General features: G+C 38.1%; 1 protein-coding gene across 1 annotated transcript in view; it reads right to left on the bottom strand.

The window, feature by feature from the left end:
- Positions 1-4988: 4988 nt before the first annotated feature.
- LOC124545325 overlaps positions 4989-25257 on the bottom strand; it is a 72628-nt gene continuing 52359 nt past the window's right edge. The window contains exons 3-4 of the mRNA XM_047124226.1: positions 12653-12845; positions 4989-5441 (exon numbers count right to left, since the gene is read on the bottom strand). Coding sequence (XP_046980182.1) covers positions 5314-5441; positions 12653-12845 — 321 coding nt within the window. The 3' untranslated portion in view covers positions 4989-5313. The remainder of the gene's footprint in view (positions 5442-12652; positions 12846-25257) is intronic.

Genomic DNA, 25257 nt, shown 5'->3' with positions numbered 1-25257 from the left:
AAAGGAAGAAAGAAAGAAAGTTATGAGATCTAAAGATTTGCTTTTACAATTTGTAGGTGTTTAGATGTTGAAACTAATGTTGCACTAAAGTGTCACACCATCTGCGTAGGAAGTCTTGATGTATTGGAAAAATTGCAGATTCTGATATGCGAGTTGAGAAAGATCATACAAAAATTAGAAGATCTGTATCAATGCTGAAGATAACTACGAAAACATGCTGGAAGATTGTCAGACATAAGAAACAGATATCATTCAAAAAACTGATGATCCTTTGACATCCCCATGTTACTGCTTTAAATATTATTATTATAAACACGATAAACCAACAGTTGAAAGAATGGCCAGGGTTCAAGTGTGAAATCATTACCAGTTACTTCAGAAAGAGAGAAGAACGTAGTACAATTATCTAGAAAGAGGCAAGATTATGGCAAATACAAAATTCATGAATTTTGTAAGTAATTTATTTATGTATTTGTTAAACATTTTTGTATGTATTTGCAAATAAAATAAAAGTCTACTGTTCATTCAATGATGATAACTTTACATTTACAGTGTACTCCCAATTACCTAGGTGGTTTAAAAAAAAGTGCAATGTTTTTCTCTAACTAACAGAAATAAACAACCCGCCACATGACAATACATGCCATTTCCATTGTTTGAACAACTGCTATGTGATAACAGAGATTGTTCTTTGTGTTATTGGCCAGCCTTTTGTGTAAAAATTGAAAATGAACTGTTTTCTGATGTTAATTGGAAGTGTCAATGAAGCAAGTTAAAAGAAATCTGCAAAAGAGATGATAGAAAAAAAAATAAAGAAATGTGTTGACATTAAAATAAAAATTAGAATTAACTAAAAGATTTGAGGAAGAGAAAACTGCTGCAAAACTAAGTGCTACCTATCATACCAGAATGTAGACTGTTTGGAACAATAAGAACAAAATACAGGATTTTGTCAGGAAATGTGATACCAGTTCTGGATCGTCTGCACAAAAAAGCATGAAGGGTCTACACTTGACGAATTAGATTCTATTCTTTTGCAATGGTTTAGCCGAAAATGAGCAGAAGTTGTCACTGTTTCAGGTACTGTTTGTGCAACAACAAAAATTTTTTTTTTCTTGAAGCTGTAGGGTTAGATCGAGAATTTAACGCCATATCTGCATGGTTAAGCAGATTTAAAATTCACAGGATTTGCATACATAATGTGCAAGGAGAGCACTTATTACAAATGTTGTGGTGGCTGATTCCTTCTGGTAAGAGCACCAAAAATTTGTGGAAGAGAATTTCCATCCAGACTAAATTTATAATGTGGTCTGTATTGGAAATGTCTCCCAAACAGAGCCCTTGCTTTCCAGAGTGAAGTTCGTACTCTTGGATAGAAGTCATCTACAGAACACATCATTTCATCCCCATCCGGCGTGCAGGTCGCCCAATGTGGCGCCGAATGTAATAAGACCTGCGATATGGCGGCCGGACCTGCCCCGCGAGGGGCCTCCTGGCCAATGACGCCAAACGCTCATTTCCATTACAATTTTGTACACTTTACTGTTTCTGGGAACCAAAAAGTGAAATTACTAATGATTGAGGAAAAAATGAGCATTCAAGGACATCACAGCTAAGGACCTCAATGTCCATTATCACAACCATAAAGAAGCATAAATGGATAGTGCAATTTTCAAAAACTGGTTCCACAGACATTTTGTACCACAAGTTCAGCAATTTCTAGAACAGAAAGGATTGCCATAGAAGGCTGTCCCATTGTTCATTAACACCCCTTCACATCCCAGTGAGATGATTATCACACCTGATGATGGTCTCATCATATCTACGTTTTTAGCTCCTAACATGACTGCCATTTTACAGCCAATGGACCAAGACATAATTGCATTCGTAAAACAGCACTGCTAGGCTAGTCTACTGAGAGTGCTAGTTGACGAGGATGATTTGGCGGCATTCTATAAGTTCACAATTCTATATGCCATTCAAAGCATTTCTGATACCTGGCAGAAAGTCAAGCCACATACACTAGGTCAATTATGGAGGAAAATTCTTCCAGATACAGAAGAAAGTGGTTTTCAAGGTTTCAATAGTAAAGAAAAAATAACTGCACAAATAATGAACAAAAAAACAAAACAAAGAACTGTTTTAAGAAATAACACATCTAACAGTGTCTATGCACAGAACTTGCATAAACTTTCAAACAAAGCTGTTCCAAAAAATCTTGAGTATCCGTGTTTTTCGATTATTTGTGCATCTTCTCCCCCAAATTACCCCGAATAATTGGGAGGATACTATGTTTAGGTGATTGAAATTGCTACTGCTATATCTTCCTTATTTTTTCTCATAGCAATATGCTGAATTGTTGATGTCAAGCTAAAGTAATACTTATTCAGAGTTACTTGATTTTGAGGAAATCCAGGGAACATTGATAATATTGCCTCAAAAATCCCATCACTAAAAATATAAAAGGGAAGATGGCATCAGGCTGTAATAACCCTGGAGCTTGTTGCAGCTTTTCACAAATACAGGATCAGTGACAGGTAAATACTTCACATCCTGCTTATTAAAGCATACTGTCAACATACTGAAAATTTTGCAGTCAACAGAAGATCTATTTGACAAGTCCCTAGAGAAACTCAGCGAGAAAAGACTACTGAAATTAACAATTAATGTAAGGATTAGAAATTACAGGCCGGTAATGACCATTGGGATGGTAAATCTGCTACCATAATTAACAAGTAATGGAATGGTAGATAGGACTTCCTACGATTCTTTCAAATTGTAGTACTGAGCGACTTCTGTGAGTAAGCTAAGTTGTGTATGAAACTTTCACTAAATTTGACCTTCAGTCCTGTACTAAAGTATTAGTTCTTGATACAATGGAATAAAATACGGAAACTTTTAAAGACGTGTGTGTGTGAGTGTGTGTGTGTGTGTGTGTGTGTGCGCGCGCGCACGCGCGGGAGTGTGTGTGCGCGGGCTTGTGCGTGCACACACATTTGCACATGTTCTGAGTGCCAATTTTTTTGAAAATAGACCTCTTGTATTTACCTTGCAGACATAACATTTATAAGTACCAAAAACATTTTTCAGGAAAAGATGGGTGGTGGAAGTGTAGGAATCTAACAATCCTTAAAAAGATTCAAAATGCTTGGTATGGAATTGATGATGATAAATTCCACATTGGAATTCATCAAGGATAAGTCATGGAACACTTGAGAATCAAGTCAATATATTTAATTTTAACAGTATGAGAGGGATAGATTGCTGCTCACCAGATAGAGGAGGCACAGATAGTGAAAAGATTGTCTGCCTAGAGCTCAAGCCTTCTCTAATGTGGTGAGTAGCAATCTATTCTTTTTCATATTGTTGTTATTCTGGCTTGAGTTCCCATTGATATATTACACTTTTTTAGATAATTTCAGAGAACAGCAACCTACAGAAAGTTATTGAGAATTTTTAGAGTTGAATGTGATCTTTCTAGGGGAAGCATCATCTCATGGAATATTTTTCCATGCTCCAAGGGCTACATCGTGCAAAGTTGGAGGGCAAAAGTGATCAGAAGCAGAGAATGCAGTTTGTGATATTTCTGTTGCCCTTGTCAAGGCTTACACTGAAGTGTGGTTTGGTGCCTCTTCTCAGTCACAGCACTGTATTTGGATTTCAGCATTCTTTCAAAGCCTTAAAAATATCACGTTGTTGTCATGATCTCTCATATGGCTTTACAGAAACTGAAAAAACATTTGTGGTACCTGTCTTCTGAATTTGTCACCTTTGATCTTAATTTGTCTCCTGAATAAAAAATTAAGCAATCAACACACTGACTAATGAGCTGCAACTATCAGATGAATATATTACCAGGTTTCATTTAGAAATATTCATTCTCAGAATTATCAATAATGGGATTTAATAGTTTCTTTCTAATAAAACAAAACTATTTTCATCTGCTTTGGCTTGAGGGTAAAGTTCCTTAAGATGGATTCTTCACAGTGGTACGAAAGACTTTATCAATACTCTACATCTAGTCAACCACTGAAAGTTGTAAATAATCCTGTCGAAAAAGAGGTCAAGCTCATGGAGGACTACAATACACTATTAACAAAAATCAAGAAGCAGAAGTAGAATGCACTTCAAGTCTTACGCGAGTACTGCCCTAAGCTTCCATAGCAAAAGAAATAGGCTTTTTCAGAGAATAACGATTTGTAAAAGAAAATTTGATTCTCTCACAACATTTACCTCAGAAAGATTGCATGATGCACTGTTCTTAGCTGAATTATTAAAAGTTGATATTACAAATTTAATAATTAAGTACAAAGTAAAAAAAGTCCCATAGAGATACACCCCTGTAGTTACCTGGATTTTTCTTGTCTCCTTGTTACTGGAGTAGGATGATTATATGTCTGTCCAATGTTTGCAGAATTTTTCTGTTATTCAAATTTTTATACAGTCATGTGTAGGGGGCTAGGGAGTGTGTCCAAACTATGTCACTGGCATGTTTCCACATTTCTGTGAAAACTTTTGTCTTCTCTGCACGCCTTCTAAATTTTCAGTTTCTTGAGTGCTGCTTCTTGGACAGGGGAAGGGGATGGTTTATGTCTTGTTGTTTCATCTTTGTTGGGGTGTTTGTAATATCTCAAAGTTTTGCAGGTTTCGAAAGTATACTGAATGCTTCTTCCATGATTTTGGCACTACCTGGTTAGCATACAGCATTTCTCTGTACTCACTTCTCTGCATTACGACAGAAGTTGTCTCCCAAAGGTCTTGTAATATTCTCCTGCTGAGTTGATTAGATTTGCTGATAATTTGGCTGAATTATTTTCTGATTTTGGCAGCATTTTTTGTGTTTTTTACATCAATTTCATATGGGACTCAATTTTTCAGCCTGTTGTTTGCCTACTGGTATCAATACTTCTAAATCATCTCTTAATTTTATAATTCTTGCATGTTCTTGGGAATGGTTGTTTCTGATTAATTGGTTAAATCGTCTTCTCTTTGTTTTATTGTTATACATTATGTCCCTTTACTTCATATAATCAATTTACAAACCTGAAGATATTCATCTCAACATTACACATTTTTTTATCAAAGAAATATGAAATTTGACAGATACAGAGTCATTAATTCACCTCCTCATTACAATTCTTCTACACAATCTTACATATAAAAAAAACTACAAGACACTGAATTCAAAATTGTACCTCTCTGTCTCAACTTCCTTGAGCATTATATTAATAATCTTCTTAAACAGTAACCATACAAGTAATAGCTTTGAAAACAACAGAAAGCATCATGTACAAATAATTCAGTATGAATTTATCATTTAATTGGAGGGAGATCACCCTCCAACAGTGTGGATCCAACTGCTACACTAATCTGTGTTGCCAGCCAAAGGGTCATAAGTTTTTTAGTTGGTGCTGGCACAGCAATAAAACGAATCTGGTCACCTGGAACAAAAACTATGTTTAAACATGTACTCAAGGCTATTATAGGCTTCACTTGAGAAGTTCTGATTTTTTGCATAGTTTCTGAACAATAAAAAATGTTCTTGCATATCTTACAGTCAAATGAAAAAGGTTGTTTATATTTTGGACATTTAAGACCACTGTTTCTTACATGTAAAATTAGCATTTGGTTCTTGACAATTCTGACAGCATACATGGGGGGTAATTACATGCCCCAATAACTCTTTGAACTGGAGACAGTATTATAAAACGCAAACTTGGCAAAAGAAAGAAGAAAGTAAATGGGACAGAATGGTTGTAGGGATAAAGTCTTCAATTCCACAATCATAAAGTTACAAGACGAGCTAAAATGTAACAAGAATACTGATTTTGTGATCCATGTTAAACACCATATAACTAAAGTTATGACAACAAAAGAAGAGTGCAATTGTATGTTCATAACCAAACACAGAAACAAGACAGTGTAACCTGTTGTTGAAATAGAATTGAATACAAGATTAAAAGTAAAAAGATTCTGCAAATTAAGTTTAAAAATGGTATTAATGTAAATCTTGATAAAGTATAAAATTGTTTCAATGATTTCTTCATAGTTATTGGATAAGCTGTTGTCGACATAACAGCCAGTAGGAAAAATGTCAATTTCAATGCTTCAAACAACAATCAATTGAAAACATTTAGTAATATCAGCACATTCCTGACAGTTCTCCTTGATACTAGAGCCTGAACAACACAATTATCAAACAGACAGGAAGATTTACTAAAACAGTCCACCTGTGGAAATGTGCACTCATACACGGACATTAAAATCTACAAAGTTTTATGAATATGAAAGTATCGTGACAATTTAAAATTTGTGCCAGACTGCAAAAGAAAACCCAGATTCTTGCTTTTCTCAAGCAGTTGACTCAAGAATTACACTAATAAAGCATGTCTCCTAACCTGACTTCAACTTTCATTGTCACTCATGTCAAAAAATAAAATGTGCTGTAAGACACATGCATACACCATGGATTAGTGGGTTCTCTTGCCAGATCTTCCCTATGCGGCTACCATAATTAATCAGTTTTTCCCTAGTATCGAGACAGGTATTACAATGGTGCCTTTAATGCCTTTTATTACTGTGTGTCGCACATTTTTTACAAAGATATCCAGTTGTTCTTTGTTACAGAACATTTACAAATCAACAGCTGCAGAGCTACCTGTCACCAAGTTTGTAACAAAAGTTATTGTAATAATTCAGTTGCCATCGGTTGCTCTACTTGACATGTACTATGTTTTAACTAAATGGAAATGTCCTGTCTCCCAAATAAAATTACGTAGTAACTTTTAGCCTCGACTGTAAGGCGCCACAAAATACTGTAATGAACCTGTGATTGTGTTCAGTCATGAGTGCCACACAGTGCAGAGGCCAGGCACTGTTTTATACTTATGAGTGGATAAATTTGTTACCGACCCATAATTTGCTCATGAGTCTCATTGACACTCAACTACAAAAATCTTAAGTACCTAATTAATAGGTTTGTTTGAAGAAAATAATGATATAGTATCACAACAAAGTCAAATTCACTTGTTCCTTTATTTGCATTTATTGCTTTAAACCAATCACGATTGACTTGTAATTAGTAAATGTTATCTCAAAGGTCAGCACTTTACATACTCCACGAGTGGCTTAACAGAGTATCAGATTGACAAGTTTTGTGCATTATGCTAATTTATAGACGTGCATATTACAAAAAATTACAAATTGGCAAAATATTAAGCTACTTCATTTTACATATTAACATAAGACAGAAAAATTAAAAGGGGCCAAGATACAAAACACAGTGAAATAAATTTGCTTAACTCGTAATTTTGTGATTGCAAAACAGCAAAATTATTGGTACTATCTTATGAGAGAGCGTGTGCGGTGGTTCCCAAAGTGCACAATAAAGTTCCTTGAAAGTCAAATTTTGTAACTGGAATAATTAACAGACTAAACGGTTATTTTAGAGATAGTACACATCTTCAGAAACTGCAAAATCAGGGCAACAAAATTTATGCTGCTGCATTTTGGAAAAAAGTGCATTTTAAGAGTCTAATGCTTTGGAACACAAAAATTTTGAATATGAATTACTTTTGAGATATTACTTTTCAGAAAAAGTAAAACGTTTGTTGTAAAGAGGAGAATAGGAGCTTTCAAATTATAACAACTTAGAAAAAAACGACTTTTGGCATCCTCACTTCACTTGACATGCAGGCATAGTAAATCATGAATATTTATTTAAATAAAATGTTTGCAAAATAACCAAATGTCTATTGTCACTGGCAACTATTAAATAATATAGTGGGTAAAAAGGTTTAATGAAATAATGACTGAATAAGGATTTAGCAAAACAAGGATAATGGAAGGTAGTTGAATTAAATCAGGAGATACTGGGGGAATTAAATTAGGAAATCTGACACTTATTTAAAGTGCTAAATGAGTTTTGCTATTTGGGAAGTAAAATAACTGATGATTGCCAAAGTAGACTGGCAATGGCAAGAAATGTGTTTTTGAAGAAGAGAAATTTGGTAACATCAACTATAGAGTTAAGTGTCAGGAAGTCCTTTCTGAAAGTATTTATATGGAGTGTAGCCCTGTATGGAAGTGAAACATGAGGACGATAAACATTTTAGACAAGGAGAGAAAAGGAGCTTTTGAAATGTGGTGCTCACAAGAATGCTGAAGATTAGATGGATAGATCATGTAACTAATGAGGAGTTACTGAATAGAACTGGCGACATGAGAAATTTATGGCAAAACTTAACTACAAGAAGGGATCGGTTGGTAGGACACATTCTGAGGCAAGGGATCACCAATTTAGTACTGGAGGGAAACGTGAGAATAAAAATTGTTCTAACTGTCCCTCTGAGTCAAATCTTTGCAATGTGAGCTACAGATTGCCTATCACAGGTGAAAGACTCCAGAAGAATGTTTGACGCTGTCTGCTGCAGGGTGTATACACAGACGAGGAAAAAAAAAAAATCCAGGATTTTTCCCGGTTAAAAATACACCCTCTCCTAGATAAAAATATACTTTTTCCGTATTAACTGACAGTATACTTTTCCTCGGAACTGTAAAACCTATCAATCCTTCGAATGGTTATGGTTTTATACACTGGCGTAGAAATTCCCGGCACTTTAGAAAACGAAACTCATGGAAAAAACATGTTTTGGAAAGATTTCTGATGTGTAGCAACATGGACACTGCATATTTTCATATTACGAAAGTATAAATTCCAATTTCACCAAACACCGCTTGTTACTTTCCGAAGCACTGAAATCGAGATTGTGATGCGCTTTTGTTAGCCAGTCATAGCTCATGTCACGTGATCTCGCCATCTGATGACGGGGGATATTCAGAGCATAGGACACGTGATGTAGTCGGCCAATAGCAACATCACTGTTAAGTAGTGCGAACAAACAAATAGGAAACATTAATGGTTTAAATTATTATACATACTGTTGCAACAAGAAAAGCAAAGCTTTCACATATAATATTGATCTCGTAGATTAACAAGCTCCAAGAGAAGCTAAGCTTTCAATATAATGTTGATCTTTTTTGCGTGTGTTGCACGTTAAGATATATCACATAAATGTGCTAGTAAAATTTTTTAACAATAACATAAATATCTGATCTTCTGGGCTCCAAATTATTCTAAATGGTCATCCTCAAAGAGATGATTTTTAAATGAGAGTCAAGCACTCTGTGATTTAACACTTTCATCACACATTCTTGCACATAGTTCATCTTGTGTAAAAGGAAATTTATTCTGAAAGTAACACTTTTCAAACAACCATTCACAATATTTTCCCGTGATCCATTAGAAATAGATTTATTTCAGCAATTTCCAGAGAGTGCCAGATAAGAGGCATCACCATGCTTGCACGGCTGTGACTACGCAGGAAACTCTTATGTTCATGTGTGTACAACATTAAAAGAGCTCACATTATGTCATAAAAGAAACAAGCCATTAAAGGATACTTCAAGAGCATCGGAATTTTGTGAACAATACTAATACGCATAAAGTACACACTCATATGTTCAGATACAGATGTAAATTTTCTTGGATACCAGTACTGTATCACCGCATGTTTGGTTCTTTATTATGGCATAATGCCACATGCGCTAGAAGATAGAAATGTGCATTTAAAATGCAATGAACACATGAAACTAGCCAACAGTGTGGAATTAAACATTTCGTTTCAAATAAATTGACTACCTCAGCAGAACAGATTAATAAAAGCCAAATTTCTTTAGCTAACCAACAAAAATAACTTCTTTGTTCTGCAAGGCAATTAATGCTTGACTGTCAGAAAGGCGGAAATAAGATAAAATACAATCTGAAAGTAATAACATATTTTAGCTTTCCATAATTATGTGAATGTATTGTAATTCACATGATAGCTCCCGGTCACAGAACTATGTTTTGTTTTCATTTGACACGAGAGCAATAAACAAAAGAGGAAACAGCAAAATCACTAAATGTAAACAAGGGTCACGTGGACACTACCCACCTCCCCACTACAACTCAGACTGCTCTGTGTATCAGCCCTGGATCTACGATATTTCCGAACTAGATGATAGTGCCCCCCACCCCCTCCCTCGAGTGTTGATGTAGGACACCAAGACTTTAAAACAATCGACTTTTCAAAAATATGTTCATTTTGTAGTGTGCATCTTTCTGAAGAGTCTGATAAACTTAAAACATATGTGTTAGAGGAAATGTAAGACATGTTATTTGGTTGTAAGTGTGCCTAAGTGCAGTGCCATGCCTCTTCACACAGCATTCTTCTATTGCACGTCACTGTATTTCACTCTGTGAATTTCAAACGTGTAATATTTTGTAATGGGTGCCATCAAACCATATTCAGGACAGTGGAAATTAAAATGTCCTGTGGTGCCTCTCCTGCTCCCAGTCAGCCAGTTTGACATCCTGCCCCTCTGAAAAAAATAAACTCACAATTAATACTGGATTGGATTATTTGTAACTGGGAGCACAAGAACTCTTCACAACTTCTTGTTTTGTGTGACATAAAATTAAATATAGGATACATAAAACTAGTAAAGACAAGATACAAGGAAGACTGTGCACATTTCTTCACTCCTTAAGACCTAGCATTTTTTTCTCTCCAATCTTGCTACAGCTTTAAATGGTGTGCTTTCCTTCCTGGGAAAGAATCTATTACCTCATAAAAGATCGTCAAATGTTTTGCTACATGAAAACTCAAAATGTCACTATCTAATACTGAAAAAACTGTTAATACAAATAGTACACAACACTGTTGCAGTTTCTTGATCTAATTACATGTATTTTGTCACTATCTGCTAGATAAAACGATATAGGTCTGCCTAATATTGCAGCAATTTCAATACACACCAAATGAACGAGACTGTTTCGGCACAAATGGTCATTTTTATAACACGACAGAATGTAATTCCCGAAGTACCAATATCAAATGCCTATTAGCCTTATTACAAGCAAAAAGTTTTGTGTTAGGAAATAGTTTCAGATTTAATTCATACGCTCTAACTTCTGAAGCACTTTTATATAAATTTGGAATCGTCATGTTCTTCCACAATATGTGTGACATCCTTGTTTCTTCTCATTCCTCGTTCTAACAAACAATCTTGTCATCACTAATTCTGTAACTATTCCTGCCAGTGTCAAAACTTTTTCTCTGGTTAACTTCACTAACCCTGTTGCGATCACCAGTTTAGTTATCCCGTGCTTATTCTCCGGTTAGGCGTTATTATGTGTTTGTACAATGCATTTTACGCACTGCTCCCAGAATAGAACTTCAGCGCCTGTTTGTACCACTGGCCCTTACTAGTGTGGTGGCTGGCCAAAAATTTTCTGTCAAAACTTCATTTTCTTGGATACACCGAGAAGAAAATTTGTAATCTTTCTTACCTGTTATTCCTGTTAGTCATTTATTTCCACTCTGGTAGTCTGAATCTACGGATTTCGCTAGTAATTATAACAATGCTGATCATTCACAAACCCAGTCAACCACATAAACAGCAACGGGCATTCACCCGATCAGCTTTATTTCGCTCAGCTCACATAGCCTTGTCCCCTTTGGTCTGCAGGAAAGTTTATTTCTAGATGCATCAGGGATTCCCCTGGCAGAGACATTACATACACTATGCACGCATTCAAAAATCAACTTATTCCTTCATAAATCAACTTAGAATCTGCTCAAAAACCAACAGGGATCCATTTCAAAATCATATGAATAATCAATAGACCAACATGCTCTGGATGCTAGGCACTTTGTTAAACAATGTCTTTTTCCTCAAGAATATGAATTTGCACCTCCCCCCCTCCTCCCCTCCCCCGAAATTGACGCCAGGGGCAGAAAATTCGGTTTACCCTCCACCCCCTAGACCTTCATGTACATGTGTGAATCTGGCAGCTTAGGAGTACAATTTTGCTGTTGGCAGACGCTTATATGAGCACTGTGTTTTGTTGTTGTATATGACGCATTTCCTTTATAACATAAGTTTTATTTTCTTTTTTTTTTTTCTGTCGTTCATGTTTTATTGCTGCAGTATTATTCTGCAGGAGCGAGGTCCTTTGTCAGAGTATTGGTTCTTTCCAGTCAAAATTACAAAAATTTAACTGAAACAATGAAAAATTCCCGGGTTTTCTGGTTTTCTCCTGGATGAAAAAATTCCTGGATATTTCCCGGATCACCCGGTTGTCCTAGGTCGTATACACCCTGTGCTGGAAATTACTTTGGTTCAACTGTATATTTCCATTCTGCATTACAGACTTTTATTTTCATGTGAGCAAGGGACTTGCTGTTAGAATGTTAGTCTTTGAACACTCTAGTTATTTCATCTTACGTAGTTAAAAAAAACGTTAAAATGCTTGGTTACCTTCAAGAGATGAAGCGAACAGCCAAAACACAGATTTTTAAACGGAGAGAGTTGAATTTTCTGCATGTTCACTGCATTTGCAGATTTAATTCTAAGAGATGTTAAATGAGCATTCTTGTTGTTGTTGCATTATAGCTTCTCATATTTTCAGTTTTTGTGTACTGGCTGTCTATCGGTAAACTTGAGAAAGAAAGTAAAGTTTACACATATTCTCTTTCTACTGCAGTATTACATAAACCATATAAACAGCGATGTGTTTAACTCACTGACTAAGTATTAAATGTCTCACCTTCTTTGAAGATTTCTTGAAGGTTGTGTGTTGTTAGTTTCAAGCCAAAAAGGAAAGCAACACTACGATGAAAAAGCATACTCTCCCAATGATTATGACGCAGAGATATCATTGCCAATCCATATTCTTCATTAAGTATTTCTATGATGCGACCATACCCTTTGATAAAAGGTGATTTAGGGTTGAAGGCAGCCTGAAAGAGTTAACACCAACAACAAAATAAAAAAACTAAAATAATATAGCACACTACAATCAAATCATATGCATATGCCAGAAAATACGTTGCCGATTTTTAACATATATTCTAAATTTTTTGTTTTTATTGTCCTCACTGTAAACTGATCATGGAGGCAAGCAGCATGTGGTACTCACCACAAACCACATTTGGTTGGTTACCACCAAATTCCACAAGATGGTTGGCCGATGAAACATTACAAGTAGGCACAGCAAATGTTTTCAAGGAAGTATGTCCATAACACAACAGTGGGACATCAAAAGGATCTTTAAATGAATTCTAATGATAATTCTGAAACTTTCTATGTGCAACTAACTGAAGGTACGTATCAGATGTCTAGACGATTTGGAGAACCCATTTTGTTCAAAATATTCCAAAAACTGACTTAGCTATCTTCTTCAGCTGCTCCAAGCACTAGTCTGCTGTGTGCTTGCTGCCTTGGACTCCAGCCTTAATGTGAATGATGTTACACCTAGCTTTACAACCAGGTTTGATTCACTAAGATTTCCCAGCTCTGAGACGTGAGATAATGAGCAAGATCTTAACACTATGAGAACTGAATTTACACCTTGCCCCAACTGAAAACCCTGTCTCTATTTACAAGACTTTAACAATCTATGATAGAAACAATTATAATGTATCAGAGACTAGGAGCCTGTATCATAATTCTGGGTTTAGTTTTCTAATTCCTTTTCAGTTTTGATTTCTTCTAAAGGCACTGTTTATTTTAGATGCACCACCTGCTTGATTTGTTAACCTAATAACCCACTTCTTTGGAACACTATTTGAAGGGATCTCTAATTCAGCAAGGGTCTTTTAATCCAACAGTGCTCTACGGTCCGGAGTCCTCAGCATTGCATTTATTTCTGACAAACGATGATGTTTTGCAGCATGAAGAGAGAGGATGAGGTGAATGGATTTTCTCTACATAGTGATGAAGGGATCAAACTATTCCTCCTAACTAAGAAATCAAGTTTTAGGGTGTAGATGTTAAGGCATTCAAGTTATACACACATCAAAAAAAGTTTTGCAACACCTCGGTTCCGAGAGTTCTGGAAGCTGTACAGAAACGGGAATATAGATCAATATAAACAATATTTCCAACCTTTTTATTGCTCATGAAAATCGCACATTGCATGTTGTACCACCATACAGGGAGACCTTCAGAAGTGGTGGTCCAGATTGCTGTTCACACCGATACCTTTAATACTCAGTAACACGTCCTCTTGCACTGATGCATGCTTGAACTGTGCGTGGCTCATGTTCATGCCATCTCTTATTTAACATCCTGTTTTTGGCTTACTGCCACCCCATTAGGTTAGTTTCAATTACTTGTGTCACCGAGTTGCTGCTTTGCCTGCCCATGAGCGGTGACTGCAGTGCTATCAATATAAGCTCTGCCGTATTATCTTTGCGGCACTGCTATTACTTCCCGGTCGTCATGTGTCTTGCTGTGAGTTGGAACGTGCCAGCAGTGGGGTTCGGATCTGGCAGTTGGACAGTTGGGACGTGACAGAAGTTTGGTTGGGTTGGAGCGGGAGTGAGGTTCAGATAGCCATGATTCACCCAACCTTTGCCAGCACACACGGCTCGAGTGGGGACGGTCTTGGTTGATCGTCGGTTGGTCATCTTACCGGATGACGTGTATTTACTCGCCGATCGCTTATGGGTTGGCGGAGTCGGTAGGTTGGCGTGGAGCAGCAAGGAATTCTCGGCAGAGCATAGTTTGGCTGGGCCCACTGGCGGTCTCTATGCAGAGTGTGTGGTGCTGTTCCCATTGCTACAAGGTCCGTGGCTCACGGACCCTGGACACAAAAGTTGAGTTTTGATTTGGCCTACCAGCAAGTCAAGACTGTTCACATTGTGTCGTTTGGAGTTCGTTGTTGGCTGTTGGGATATGCTCGCGAGCAACAGTGTGGTTTTCAAGTTGGAAAATTCTAGCCACCCTCTGGTGAAGTTTCACTGCGTTCGGTTATTTGAATTGAAGTGCACCAGCGGACGGAATTTTCTGCCTTGTGGCTGATAACGTTCCGGTTACCTGGCCTGGCCGTTGACGTAAATTTCAGGCAATGTAGTTTCCTCATCGTGTTGTTGCCCAGCACAGTGTGTAGTTTGACAGCTTCATGTATGATTGGTTGTGGGCGCCAGTATCTTCTACGTTGTTCTGTTGAAGTCCCTGTTGTGCCCTGGTTGGGTGAAGTGGAAGTTATCTTGTCGGTGGGTCCGTTGACTGTCGGTTGGTTGGGTTGTCGTCGGATCATGAATGGTTGGCCCGACTGCCTGTCTCACCTAAACGAGCGTTAGTGTTTGAAAAACAGGCCGACCTTCGAACATCTGAGCACCCTTGGGTTCTTGTTGTTTGTACTTGTACGGCTTCTAGCCAATTTTTATTTATAAGGTCTTCAGCCTCGTTTAAAGTACTGTTCCATGTAAGCCCTTTGGCATTTTAAAACTTTTAATGTTGTTGAATTTTAAGCCTTCGGCCTTCAGCCGATTTTAAGTTTGAGCTCTTTTGCTCTTAAGGCCTTCAGCCTAAATTAAAGAACTGTTTCACATAAGGCCTTTGGTATTTAAAATAGTTTAACATTATGGAGTTTTAAATGTTAGGCCTTCGGCCGATTTGAATTTAATATGTTTACTTCAGCCTAACTAAAGGACTGTTTTCAGATAACACTTGCCAGTTAAATTTCTGATTATGCTTGCATTTTAAGTTATTGGCCTTCAGCCATTTTTAAATTAAAGTGGTTTTCAGCCGGTAATTAAGTCCCAAGGATTAAAGCCTTGTGTTAAAAAAAAAATTGTAATCTTGTAATGTTTGATCAAATAATAAAGTTGTACGTTCGAGTGTAACTGACAGCCCTTATTTTGGCCCCTTTTCACAATTTATACTATCTGTCCTGTCCTGCTGGATTAGCAGGGCATCTCAATGCCTGTATTCATTGTGGCATACTATCCACAAGTTCATCGTGGCACTGTCGGTCCAGATTATCCCACTCCTCAACGGTGATTCACCATAGATCCCTCAGAGTGGTTGGTGGGCACATAATCCATAAAGAGCCCTTTTCAGTCCATCCCAGGAATGTTCAATAGGGTTCATGTCTGGAGAACATGCTGACCACTCTAATTGAGCAATGTCTTTATTCTAAAGGAAGTCATTCACAAGATGTGCACGATGGGGGCGTGAATTGTCGTACATGAAGACGAATGCCTCACCAATATGCTGCTGATATGGTTGCACTATCGGTCGGAGGATGGCATTCATGTATCATACAGCCGTTACGGTGCCTTCCATGACCATCAGCGGCGTACGTTGGTCCCACATAATGCCACCCCAAAACAGCAGGGAACCTCCACTTTGCTGCACTCGCTGGACAGTGTGTCTAAGGTGTTCACAGCCTGACTGGGTTGCCTCCAAACACGTCTCCGACAACTGTCTGGCTGAAGGCGTATGCAACACTCATCGGTGAAGACAACGTGATGCTAATCCTGAGCAGTCCATTCGGCATGTTGTTGAGCCCATCTGTACCACACTGCATGGTGTCGTGGTTGCAAAGATAGACCTCACCATGGACGTCGCGAGTGAAATTGCGCATCATGCAGCCTATTGCGCATAGTTTGAGTCGTAACATGACGTCCTGTGGCTGCACGAAAATCATTATTCAACATGGTGGTGTTGCTGCCATAGTTCCTCGAGCCATAATCCATAGGTAGCGGTCATCCACAGGAGTAGCAGCCCTTGGGCGACCTGAGCGAAGCATGTTATCAACTTTCTGTCTCTCTGTATCTCCTCCATTTCCACACAACATCGCTTTGGTTCACTCCGAGATGCCTGGACACTTCCCCTATTGAGAGCCGTTCCTGGCACAAAGTAACAATGTGGACGTGATCAAACCACGGTATTGACCTTCTAGGCATGGTTTAACTACACACAACATGAGCCATGTACCTCCTTGCTGGTAGAATGACTGGAACTGATCGGCTGTCGGATCTCCTCTATCTAATAGGTGCTGCTCATGCATAGTTGTTTACATCTTTGGACAGATTTAGTAACATCAATGAACAGTCAAAGGGACTGTGTCTGTAGTACAATATCCACAGTCAACGTTTATCTTCAAAAGTTCTGGGAACTGGGGTGATGCAAACCTCTTCTTGATGTGTGCATTATTGCCAATTTGTACGTGGGTGCACCAATGTTACTAACTACTAGTATTAGAGCAATACTTCCTAGTGTCCACCACACAGTAATAGTTTTACACATGTTGTAGTTAGTAACATTAATTCACTCCTCTACCAGCAGATGCTCATTCATACACAATATGTATACAACAGCAAACACAACATTTATAACCCTGCTGAATTTGAACACCACATCAGTCAATTGCAGCTCTGAGATTCGTACATTACACTTTGTTTTAATGTACTCAGTTATGCAAGAAATACCTTTGGTATCCTTGGAGCTAACTGCTGAAAAGTTTGTTGAATCCTACACTAAACTCTTCTAGCAGACTATGACATCACAATATTTATTGTTTGACAAGATACTCTTAGTAATAATATACTAATGTAACTGACAAAATTCACAACCTCTTAGAACACCTAAACTCTATCGATCACACCAGTGTTTGTGACAATGTACCACCTACATTTTGTTAATATATTGGTTAAGAGAAAAGGTTAGGGTTTAAGGCCCCATTGACAAAGAGGTCAGTTATGTTGAACACATAATTGGTTTTTAACACAGTTAGGGAAGGAAAGCAGACCTGTCTTGTGAAAAGAAACCATTCAAGTGTTTCCCTTGAGCGATACAGTGGTCAACAGAGAATGTAAACTAGGATGACCACCAGTCATGGATTTGAATCATGCTCTTCATGAAAGTGATTCCAGTGTAAGGGGTTGGAAGCATGCTCTTCATGAATGTGACTGCAGTGTAAGGAGCAGATGAAGCACTTCACTCAATCACTGCTGAAGGATGCTCTCAGATCATGAATCTCTGTCCAGCTTTCAAGTTTTTCGCCACTGGTATCTTAATCTGTGTATCCCCAAGATGTACTTTGACAGTTGTAATCACTGACAATTAAGTGTATGCCCTGTTAATTGAAGTTGATGGGTTCTTCAAACATGAAGTTGACACTTGGAGGCTTGTATGCAGAAGCTTCGGAATATACACCGAAAGAATCTTGATGTTATCTCCTTCAGTCAGTGAGGTTGATGAGAATGTCAGGTTTGCTTTCGTGATGATGGCATTGCCATATTAATCATGGAACCTCCCCAGAACCAACTCTGTACCTGTGTTTTTGGCTGATGACTTTTGCAGACTCGGTGAGCGTTTTGAACTACCAGGATGTGACATTTACATTCCTTACACAAATCAGCCAATAAGGTCTCCTTGACACACCAAATCACTTGATGTTTATCAAGACCATAAAAAGTGGCATTGAAAATGACCCTTTAGGGAGATTACTGCTTCTCTGTTGACTGTTGGTGGAGGAATCGACCACTGCTAATAAACAACACTGCCCATGGTGCACTCAACTGTACTGCTATTTCATGGTGTAATTTATACAGTCACTGGGGATGCTGCTTCTGTGCTCTCCCAGAGGGTCACTAATCTGTCATATGCAAACTAAATTGCTGAGAAATCAGCAGACTCCTACAAAGTGTGTCATCTAATGCATTTCATTTCCACTAACAGCAACAAAATCTGTGATATTGTTCTCATGCATGCTGTTAGATCATAAAATCAACTTAACCTAATATATTAACAGCTCTCATTGCTGCTATATTCATATGAGACTCAGCAAGAGCATCTCCTCTGAAAATAGTGGCCAGATGATACTATGTTTTTTCAGGATTTGGCAGCAAATGTGAAAAGAACACCCATATATTAGTACAATGGAAAAATCTATATAGTCACAATTAAATGTATGCTTTCTAATCTCATAGACAATCTAGGGCTCCAAAAGCCAGCATATGCCACATTCTGTTTAAATGTGACATAGCATATGTTGAACGGCCAATCACAACAGGTGCAACAGTCGAGGAGATGCCAACGTGGACTTCCCAGTGTTTGTATTGAACATCAGTCACACACAAGACTGAAACAGTCAAGCAAATCACAAGCTGCCAAGCAATAGCTGGAATATAATTACAAAAGATATGCAATAAGACCAGTATTGTGATGTTGCCTCCAAATTTCTGGAACAGTGAAAGTAAGGAGTCTATTCAAATAGAGATGGCAGCAGACATTATAGGATGGCACAGGAATTAGGATGGCACAGGAATTTGTATTTAAGTAAGGCATGGGGTCGTGCATTCATTTCAATAAGACATCATGATGTCATCTGTTAAAGATGTGGAAATTCATGTAATCAAGTATGCATCAAAGGGTGTAGCAATCACTAAGGGTAAAACTCTGCTATAAGAAGCTACACTAGCCAAACATCAAAGTCTGGCCACTGACTGGAGCATATGGAAAAGACTGGTGAGATATTTGTTGAAATACTGTACAAAAAGTAGAACTGTCACTTGGCTGGAAAGCAAAACCCTTTCTACTAAGCAAGACTGTAATTTTAAGACCAATCCATGATATAGTTCTAATGGAACTGCTGAACTAATTAAAGAGTAGTTAAGTAGAAGTTTACATTGCAGTCAGTTATACTGGCAACAAATAATGTCTTGGTAAAAATAAATGTGGAACTCATCAACAGAAATTGCAAGAATCAATTGAAATGGAATACTTGTTAGAGTCATAAGTTCATTAAATGTAAAATATCAAGTTCTCCTAGCAAAATATTCTTAAATACAAAATATGACAGTATACATGTGATGTGTTACGACAGTGAAAGGAACCTGTGACCACTGTAGACAGTGTCACAAGTTCCTCCAAAAAAAATTGTAACACAACTCACACAAAAATGTCATACTAACAAATGTAAATCCACCTGATGATGGAGGTTTAAACCTTTGAAACGTGTTGTGAAGATAAATAAACAGTGATTGGTAACAGTAAACTTGTTGTTTTATTTAGTTCTACAATTGACTTGAAATGAAATTCAAATTATGTACACTGGCCTTAATAATAATAATAATAATAATAATAATAAAAAAACCACACACACACACACACACACACACACACACACACACACACACACACACACACACATTTAAATAGTGCAGTTTTTAAATTTGAACTGTGAAATTTCACACAGGGCAACATGTTCTGACAGGATTTCTATTGCAATTATTTATCTTGGAATCATGACTTTATAGCGTATGCCATTTCCCAGCGACATTTCAACATAAAGCGAGTTGATACAAATCTTATATGTTAAAGAGGACATTGTCCTCGTGTCCAACCATATTAACCCACTTCACATCATCTGTATACGATCAAACACTTTTTTGTTGCTACCCATATAAAATGGGGGTGTAACATTTTTCTATAAATGAGAGTGAAGCTTTACAAAGGGCTGTTCATGGACTGCACTTGAGATGTACAAATGAGATGTTGGCAACATGTTTCCATATTACGTTGGAGACAGCCAATGGTAGGATAATATGTGGTAGTCAATTAACAGCTGTTAAACAGTTGCAGATGTTCATGTTGGTTGTTGTATTTGAACACAATGACACATGTTCAATGTTGTCTATACAATGCAAGTGTCAGGGTGAGAACAGCGCTCTTTTTAGTTGTGAGTACACTATGTGGGAGCTAAGGGAATTTGAAAGATACAAATTGTTGGTGCTTGCATGGTCAGTGCTTCCATGGCCAAAGTAGCTGAAGTGTTTGATGTTTCAAAATGCACCATGTCAAAGGTTTATACTGTTTACAGAGAAAATGGAAAAACATAATCCACTAAGTCACAAGGCATACAAAATTGTTTGTTGAGTGATCATGACAGATGGTCACTGAAGAGTGACTGTGATGAAAATTAGGAGAGCGCCAGCTGCTAGGTCTCTGCAGAACTGAATGTTGCACTCATGAACCCTTTCAGCACCAAAACAACATGAAGAGAGTTCCAAATGCAGGAAATTGCAGAGCTAGTTGGAATCCCATAACCAGTTGTCAGTGATGCAAATACCCTTAACAGGAAAACATGATGCTGAAGCTATAAAACCTGGATTATGGAGCAATGGAAGAAAGTCACATGGTAGGAAGAGTGATATTGCACACTGTTTCCATATTCTGGTCGAGTTTATGCAACAAGAGTGAGACATGGCAGGGGTCAGTGATGACTGGGCAGCCATATCGTGCTATTCCATGGACCCCATGGTTTTTCTGTGATAACTGTAGCGTATCAGGTTCATCCATGGTAAAATGTCTGCTTACAGGAGTTTCTTTTATTGATAAATACAGAAGCTTCTTCACTGTCTGTGTTGAAAGATCTCTAACGTCTCATCTCAAGGCAGAATCTAGATCTTAGTGAGAGACTGATGAACTGCATAGCCTGAGGTCTAGATAAGGTTGGAAGGTAAAATACAAATGAGAGTTGATGAAGCTACATACAAAAGATAGTGGTAGATCTATGTTAGCTTGTTAGCTTTATCTGTATGTATTTGCACCTGTAATGAAGTGTTTTTCTCTGAAAATTCAGTTTTATCACACTAACACCTGGTAGGTTAAGAGTGTTGATACAACATCTTAGGCAATACAAATCAGCTAGTGACAGGTTTAACATACACTTTGAGATCAGAACATGGATAATCCCTTACAGAGAGTGAATATGGTGACTGTCCATGTAGCCTCACCAGTTCACCCTATGAGTGGACAAGTAGCTGTTTCTTCAGCAGCATCTGAGCAGGCAAACGGGGGCAGGGTGTCGCTAGTTATTGAGAACTTAAATGTTGGACTTGTTATGGAGTCTCTAGAAAATGGAATCCAGGGATGGAAAAAAGTCCAACGTGCACTCAGTATGTTTGCCAAGATGTGGAAGAGGTGCCGGGTACCATTATCTGCAAGCTGAGGCTTATACCAGCAACAATGTCAGTTGTCACTTGGGCTCTGAAGCTGTCATCAGTTTGCACAGGTGCTTGATTGGTGTGGTGAAGATTGCTGACCTACCTTGCAGGATGCAAGCAGAGCTTACTGTTTGCAGTACCCAGAAGTGATCAGGGTCCTTTGGTTGGGAACCAAGTGGAGAGGCTCAACCAGAGGTTTTGTCAATTGAAGAACAGTGTAGGTGTGCAAGTGATTTTGCACGGCCCTTCAGTGTTTTGTGGATGTGTAATGAATTTTACACTTACTAACACAGATGCTAGTGGACATGGTAAGCGTTGAGTTACCGTGACTGTAGTACGTGGGGGTTAAGTAGAGACTGCAGCAGGTCTGGAAACTTTTAACAGTCAAGAAATTATTGCTTATCAGACATTTCAGATTTGTGAGGTGTACAACAGAGATAGGGGTACATTTTAATTATATGTCCACAATGCCTTTGGTTCTTAGGAGGAGGAATCATTGCAAAATAAATGAGTCAAAGTCTGTGTCCGTATGGGTTGAAAGAACTCTTAATTGCAGCAAGATTAAAGTCGTTGGTGGCTGCAGATTTCTAGATCTGAGCTTTGGGATGGAGAATTGTAAGATTCGCATTGGTAGGTCAGGGGAGCACTACACACACGAAGCAGCTACTACTAGGGTGGCAGATTATTTGCAGAGATTATACAGATTTTTCTGGGCTTACACAACATTTTGAGATGCTCTGATGAATGCTTGCCATTCAATATGAAGAGGGTGAATCAGATTGTGTACAAAATAAATACACTTCGAATGACAAGATATTAACAGTAAATTGTCGAAGTATTCATAGAAAAGGTTCTGAATTCATTAGGGTCCAGGATAGCTATCACACTCAGATTATAGTTGGAACCAAGCTATGGATGAAACATTAAATATAAAGCTCTGAAATATTTAATGAGATGAAACACATACCAGGGAAAGGGAGTGTTTATTTTTCATGTCTACATATTTATTTCTCAACATAGTCGCCCTGGCAATGAACACATTTTTCCCAATGAGAGACCAGTTTGTTGACACAGTCAGTGTACGATATTTGACTTTGTTGATGGAGCCACATCACCTCTGCTTGCACCGCTTCATCACATCAAAGTGAAGTCCTCGAAGGTGTTCTCTAAGCTTTGATAACAGATGAAAATTGATTGGGGTCAAGTCTGGACTGTGTGGAAGACAAACGATAACAGCGGACCTCATGCTTGAGCTTGTTGCAGATGTTCCAGTGCTCATGTGTGGTCTAGCATTGTCATGTTGAAGGAGAGGGGGCTCCATGTGTGGACAAACTCTTCAAATTCAAATCTCAATTACACTAAGCTGTTTCTCACACACTGAAATAGTTACACACTGGCATTTTACATGCCACAGTTCAGAGCACTCTAGTGGCAGAGGGATGCAAAAATGTAGACATGAAGAATAAAGATGTAGAATGTTGATAACATTTGTTTCATTTTCACACAAAACATTTGGAGGCATCAGTTTACAGCAGGGCCACACAATTTGTCATCAACACTGAAATTGAGGCTGACTGTGAAGTTATACGGATGCAAGTAACCAGCCTATGTCAGTGGCCAACCAATTTTGTTGTAACAGTTGTAGACCATCAAAGAAAATCTATGCACAGTAGTGCAGAAGTATACTCATCACGCAGTATTATATATGTGGTTATGTTCTTTCAGACATGTCCACATGAACAAACATCATTTTGATCCTGCAGTTACTATGAAGTAAAACATAATGGAATTAATGACATTAGCTGCTACAGAGGATTCCCATTACGGGAAGTGGTGAAATGCCATGAGTAATGAGGATAATAGGCCAAGTGGCGCTACATCAGTAGAGTGTGGATAGACAGGAGGCATGCTAGGGTAGTATGTGCTGTTGCAATGATCAGAGTCTAGATGGAGCAGTGGTTAGTGCACCCAACCAGTAAGCAGGAGACCTGGGTTTGGATCCCAGTGCTCCACAAATTTTCAATTTTTCAATTTTTCCCATTGATTTAAATCAATGCCCACTAGCAGCAAATGTTATTGATTACTTTGTGTCTTCATACAATATTAGTTGGAGGCAACATCAGCTACCGATTACAGACTGGGATGTCTGTGGGTTCACTGCAGTAATGGAGACAGACAGTCTTGTGAAGTAATTCTGAAGGCATTCTCTAGAATCTGACTTGAGTAGCTAGTTTGGTAACCAATGCGCAATGGAAATATTTTAGACCTAGTGCATATGAAAAGGTCTGATCTTATTGACAGTGTCAGTACAGAGACAGGGAACAGGGGTTGTGATGTTATCACAGTGATGGTTAATATTGTTAATCAGTTCACTGAGAAGGCTGCAATAGTATTTATGTGGAAAGACCAGATAAGCATTAGTTAGTATCCCACTTAAACGCTGAATGGATGTAATTTCGTTCTAATATGATGGACATATAGGAATTATAGGCAAAGTTTAAACTGATTGGTAATCACGTTCTCGAGAAGTAAGTTCGAGTAAGTGGATTAAAGACATAACAGACCGACCCTGGTTTAGTAATAAAATTCCGGAAGTGCTGAAGAAACACAGACAGCTGCACTCCTGATCAAAACAAAACACAGAAGTGTCAATAGGCAGAGGTTAGTAGAAATTTGTGCATCTACTAAAAGATTGATGCATAAAGCACACAACAACTTCCACCATCAAACATTGTGCAAGGTCTTGCTGAGAACCATACATTCTGGTCCTAGGTAAAGTAGATAAACGGGTCAAAAGCTTCTATTCAGGCACTCATCGACCAGCTGGGTGTGGCAATAAAAGACAGCAAAAGGAAATCTGAAAATTTAAATCTCGTGTTTACTAAAATCATTCACATAGGAAGATTGTACAGACATATTATCATTTGACCATATGCTAAAAATACTGTAGTGTACAAGAAGGTGCCGTCATTCAGTGATTGCTGGATACAGAATGACAGACAGAACTTCTCTTTAGCATAATGGATGGCAGATTGTTCTAAATGTAGAACAATGCAAGCTAAAGCAGTTGAGTGGCAAAAACGATACAGTAATGTTTGAATACAGCAATAGTGGTGTGGCACTCGACACACTCAAATCAACGTAATTTTGCAAAGTTATACGAAATGGAGTGAGCACTTATAAAGGTCAGTTGTAGGGAAGACAAGCGATTCGCTTCAGTTTATTGGGGGTGTCCTAGAGAAGTGTAGCTCATATATACACCCCTGGAAATGGAAAAAAGAACACATTGACACCGGTGTGTCAGACCCACCATACTTGCTCCGGACACTGCGAGAGGGCTGTACAAGCAATGATCACACGCACGGCACAGCGGACACACCAGGAACCGCGGTGTTGGCCGTCGAATGGC

Source organism: Schistocerca americana, chromosome 8, assembly GCF_021461395.2.
Source record: "Schistocerca americana isolate TAMUIC-IGC-003095 chromosome 8, iqSchAmer2.1, whole genome shotgun sequence".
Taxonomy (NCBI): Eukaryota; Metazoa; Arthropoda; class Insecta; order Orthoptera; family Acrididae; genus Schistocerca; species Schistocerca americana.
The sequence above is the reverse complement of the archived record's forward strand: the minus strand, read 5'-3'. Positions and strand labels throughout refer to the sequence as shown.